The 4,760-nt window shown below is 53.1% G+C and overlaps 1 protein-coding gene across 1 annotated transcript; it reads left to right on the top strand.

Annotated features, from left to right (window-relative positions):
- The first annotated feature begins 2,850 nt into the window (after nucleotides 1-2,850).
- LOC149912616 (rho GTPase-activating protein 32-like) lies at nucleotides 2,851-4,503 on the top strand. Its single transcript, XM_090132481.1, has 4 exons — nucleotides 2,851-2,964; nucleotides 3,146-3,223; nucleotides 3,537-3,618; nucleotides 4,098-4,503. Exons 2-4 carry the CDS (start codon nucleotides 3,173-3,175, stop codon nucleotides 4,358-4,360), a joined length of 396 nt encoding a protein of 131 aa, XP_089988607.1. The 5' UTR covers nucleotides 2,851-2,964; nucleotides 3,146-3,172; the 3' UTR covers nucleotides 4,361-4,503.
- Nucleotides 4,504-4,760: the final 257 nt, after the last annotated feature.

Raw genomic sequence — 4,760 nt, 5'->3', positions numbered from 1 at the left:
TGATCCCTTGCTGCTTGGATGGGGCGTTTGAAGAAGGATGCCTGTGCTGATGTCCAGCCAGGCTTTGGGGATGAGTCTCCACACCAGGGTACGACTGACAGGACTGAGGGTTGGGGATCCAGCCAGGTCGAGTCCAGTGTGCTTTGCTCTTGTTCTTAGTGCTTGTTTTTGCTCAGGAGGGCAGGAGGTGAACCTCGTGAACCAATGCCTGCAGACGGGGTTTGCAGAGAAAGAGGTCCTGCAGGCCTTGTGTGACAGCCACGGAGCTGCAGCGAGGCTGCATCAGTGTAAAACACCAGAGATCCACGGAGGTGTGAAGGGGAGCTGTGGGCTGCAGTCACGCAGGAAGGGATGTGCATGCTCGGGGTTTGGTTGTTGTGTGTGTGTTAAGTGACTGTGATACCACTGCTGGGTCAGTGTGAGTGTACGGAACAAGTGTGACAGCCTTTTTGATGGAGTCCTGTGAAAGGATTCCTATGGATTTGAGATCCAACTATCAGCCCGTGGGCATCATCCAGGAGTTGGGGTAGGGGATGAGGCAAGGGAAGTTGGGCTGAGAAAGGGATAAAGCAGTCTGGCAGTAGTTCTGTGTTTCTCCCATCTCCTGCTTTATTTCCTTCCAGGTGAAATAGATGGGTGCTGCAACATGCCCTTGAATGTAACAAAACCCACTCTAGTGTGGATTTGACATGGGCCCAGCACTGCAAGGTACGCTGCTGGGAGGAAGCGTCCATCTGGCTGAGGGCAGGAAGGCCCTCCAGAGGGATGCACTGAGGCCAGTTGTGCGAGGCTCAACAAGAGCAAGCGCCAGGTCCTGCGCTTTGGTCATGACGACCCCGTGCCAGCTTCTCCAGGATTTGGCTGGGGTAGAATTCCAAGCAGCCCCTGATTCCAGAACGTTGGGCTGGGCTGTTGGAATCTTCTGCCCTTGTGACTGGTCTTGCCTCCCCACCCTGTCCGTCGTGGTGGAGCAGCCTGGTGGCCCTCAGTGATGTCATAAGGGCTAGAATGAGGGGAGGAGCAGTGCGTGCTGCGTCCCTTCATTGGAGCGCTGGAGCTCTGACTGAGCAGCTCGCTTGTTGCACTTGTGCACCGACTGCGTCCCTTTGTCTTCACACCGTCCTGTGCAGCACCTTGTAGGTAAGCTGAGACAGTGTGGGAGAGACGGGGGGACAGTGAGTGCTGAGAACTGCTGGCTGGCGGAGCTCATAGGATCACATTATCTCCATCAGCAGAGGGGTGGCCATGAGGGACAGGGAGGTGATCGTCCCCCCCTGCTCTGCTCTTGTGAGGCCCCAGCTGCAGTACAGTGTCCAGAAAGACAGGGAGCTGTTGGAGAGGGTCCAGAGGCGAGCCACAGAGATGATCAGGGGACTGGAGCACCTCCCCTGCAAAGACAGGCTGAGGGAGCTGGGCTTGTTCAGCCTGGAGAAAAGAAGGCAGTGGGGTGACCTCATGGCAGCCTTCAGTACCTAAAGGGAGCATAAAAAGAGGAGGGGAATCAACTCTTTGAAAGGGTAGATATCAGCAGGACAAGGGGAAATGGTTTTAAGTTGAAAACTTAAGTATTTAAGTTGAGGGAGGGCAGATTTTGGTTTTTCCCTCGTAGTCTTTGCTAAACCGTGGAAGCAAACTGACCTGCTCTTTCTCTCTCCTCTCTCCACCCTCTGCCTGCTTCCCTGCTGCAGCTTTTGCTCGTGGAAGATCAGAGCAAAGTGACAAGGAACGGCTGCGGATTTGTGAGATTTCTCTCCCTCGTTCTGATCTCTTGCCAGGTACCTGCCATGCTTTGTCCCCCCACATGCTTTAGCAGCCCGTGACGTCCCGTGTTTAGTAACACAGCCTCATCCAGCTTTGATGGGACGCTGGTCACGTGTGGGTTTTCTCCACGTGCTCTGCAGCTCAGCCCTCAGAAGGATGCTGTCTGTGGTGCTGTGACCAGCTGGTTTTATGGAAAGCAATCCCTTAGGCAAAGAGTCCCAGCCCCAGCTTGTGCAGAGCTGCCCAGCATCACCAGGGACACCAGCAGGCGTGCTTGGGCTGTGTGAGTGTGCCCGACAGCTGTAGGGAGCACAGCAGAGATGTGAACAGAGAAAATAAAAGTGTGTTTCTTTTCAGTTCCAGCTTGTCACACCTACGCTGATGGCTGTGGCGTGCAGCGAGATCAGCTGTGGGCCTGATGTGGCATGGACAGAGGTAGAGTATGAAGCTCTGATTGGTCTTTGTTCCCTGACTGCAGCCAGCAGAGTGAGCCGCAGATGTGCTCTCCTGCTTTCCAAGAGAGCTCCTCTGTGGCAAGACAGTAGTGCAAGAGTGGCAAGTTTATAAAAGTACCAGAGCCATCTCGGCTGTTGTGTTTGTCCTCTACTGACTTTTCCCTTGAAATGGCTGCAGAAACAACAATCATTCTCTGCTCTGTTTGGCCTCGCTGTTGGTTGGACTGCTCAAGAGAGCTGCTTGGTGCTTGCAATGGCACTGTTTGCACCTTGTAACTGCAGCCGTAGCTTTGGTTTCCCTCTTCACGGTCTCCTAGCATCTGAAACAGTCAGCCTTCCTGCACAAAGAGCGCAGGAAAGGATGTGGCAAAATACACAAGGCCACCTGTCTGCGTCAGTGCCATTGCTGATTAGTCTGGATGGGGAGAGATGCATCTTTGCTGGCGTGTGCCTGCTGCACACCAGGGAGAGAAACAGCCGTTATTAGACTTGCAGTTCCTTCTGAAGTGCCCATGATAAGGACCGAGTGCATTTCCTGCAGCTTTCTCTGCAGATGTGCTCCTCACCTTGAAATCCTCCTTGTTGGTTCCCAGCTCCTCACCGTGGCCTGTGCTCTCTGTTTCAGGCTGAGAACAAGGGGAAGCCCCTGCTGGACCATGAGGTGGCACCTGTGAATGTTCCAGCTATTGCTGCTGCCCATGCTATTAAGAGATACGTTGCCCAGGCAGCGGATGAACTCTCCTTTGAGGTAAGCAGTTCAAGGCGTTCCTTGTTGCTCAATTTTACAATGGCAAATGTCTTCAGAGCTGCACTGGTGCAAGTGCTTTAATGCTCGGCGATGTTTGGCAGTGCAGAAGAATGCAGACATTTGAGCTGTGCTTTCCTCCCAGCTGTGCTGAAGCTGGGATTGACGTTGCAATCTCTTGCAGGTGGGAGACATCGTGTGTGTCATCGACATGCCACCAAAGGAGCTGACCCCCTGGTGGAGAGGCAAGCTCGGCTTCCAGGTAGGCACAAGCTTCAGACTGGAGAGTGCAACTGCAGTAAAGGCAGGAATCTTAGCTTACAGCTGCTCTGCATGCACAGGATGCCTAATGGACGTAAACAGTTTCCCTGTGTCGGTGTCAGGGGTCCTTGCTGTTGGCTGCAAATGTTGAAAAATTATTACCTTTATGCTTTGAACTATGGCCATTTTCTGCTGGATAGTCTTATGGAACGTCAGGCAAGCACGTTCCGAGGGAAATGTTATGTGGCTTTTGGTTTAACAGTTCAGACCTGAGAAGTGCTGCATGCAATAGTTGGCTTCTCTTCTTGTTACAGGTTGGATTTTTCCCAGGGGAGTGTGTGGAACTCATTAATAAGAACATTCCTGAGGCACTCATCAACTCAGTGCCAAAGCCAGGTAGGGATGTTACATTTGATGGTGTGGGGAAGCAAAATGAAGTCTTTTTGGGGGTGCGTTCCATGTTTAGTACCTCCTTTATCCATCCCACATTGTCCTCTGGGTTGATGATTCTTCATGCACACCATGGGGCAGAGATTTGGCCCAATCCTCCTGTGTTTATGATTGGACTTGGGGAAACTATAGAATCTTCATAGAATGGCTTGGGATGGTCGGGTCCTTAAGGATCCTCAAGCTTCCACTTCCTTGCATCAGGCTGTGCTGCCAGCCCCCACATTTAATGTCAGATTAGACCAGGCTGCCCAGGGCCCCATCCAACCTGGCCTTGGGCTTTTCCAGAGATGGGGAAAATCCCTTTTTGTATGTACTGGTTGGTAATGTTCTTCCCGTTCTGACGTTCTCTGTAGAATGTGCTGTGCTCGGCCTCGTCCAACGGAGCCAGACCTGAAATGACCTGGTTTCTTCCTTTTGTTGTGCAGTGCCCAAGAAACGCAGCAAGATCCTCACCTTCCTTCGTTCCTTGGTGAAGGCCCGCCCAAAGAAACCGACCGAGCGGGAGGTGGAGAAGGAAAGAATGTTTGGCGGTGACCTGGGAGAGCATCTTCTCCACTCCGGTCGTGATGGTAAGGAGCTGCCCATTCCTGAGATCTTCCTCTGCTGGGCATCTAAAGAAGATGAAAGGGAGCTCATATCTAGCAGGGGGCAGGCTGATAGCCGTGGAGACACGTGTAATGGGAGTTGATGGCTGAAGGATAAAGTGAGGCGGATGCTCCTAAGAGACAAGCACATCTGTATTTGCTTCAGCCAAGCCTGGCTGGGCTTAGTGGATGGGATGTGAAGCACAGCCTGCAGCACGATTGAATCAGGAGCTCCACTGACGGCTGGCACGTGTTCTTCAGTCCCCCAGGTCCTCCAGAGCTGCGCTGAGTTCATTGAGCAGCACGGCGTGGTGCAGGGGATATACCGCCTGTCCGGCGTCGCGTCCAACATCCAGAGACTGCGGTAAGAGTGCTGCGACTGACACAGCCTGAGTGCATCTGGTGTGGCTTTGGGCTTGCCTTCCTCTCGCTCAACCGGGTTTGCGTCCCTCTCTCCAGGCAGGAATTTGAGTCGGAGCAGATTCCTGAGCTCACCGTCCGTGA

The sequence above is a fragment of the Phasianus colchicus genome, chromosome Z (genome assembly GCF_987193195.1).
Source record: "Phasianus colchicus chromosome Z, bPhaCol1.hap1.1, whole genome shotgun sequence".
Classification (NCBI taxonomy): Eukaryota; Metazoa; Chordata; class Aves; order Galliformes; family Phasianidae; genus Phasianus; species Phasianus colchicus.
Note: the sequence above shows the minus strand (reverse complement) of the source record. Positions and strands in the feature narration are given on the sequence as shown.

Bases quoted from the DNA above. Each gene is read 5' to 3' on its own strand.
- LOC149912616 (XM_090132481.1), top strand. From the start codon at position 3,173: ATGCCACCAAAGGAGCTGACCCCCTGGTGGAGAGGCAAGCTCGGCTTC. The intron at 3,224-3,536 runs GTAGGCACAAGC...TTCTTGTTACAG, and splicing joins GAGGCAAGCTCGGCTTCCAG to GTTGGATTTTTCCCAGGGGA. The intron at 3,619-4,097 runs GTAGGGATGTTA...TTTGTTGTGCAG, and splicing joins CAACTCAGTGCCAAAGCCAG to TGCCCAAGAAACGCAGCAAG.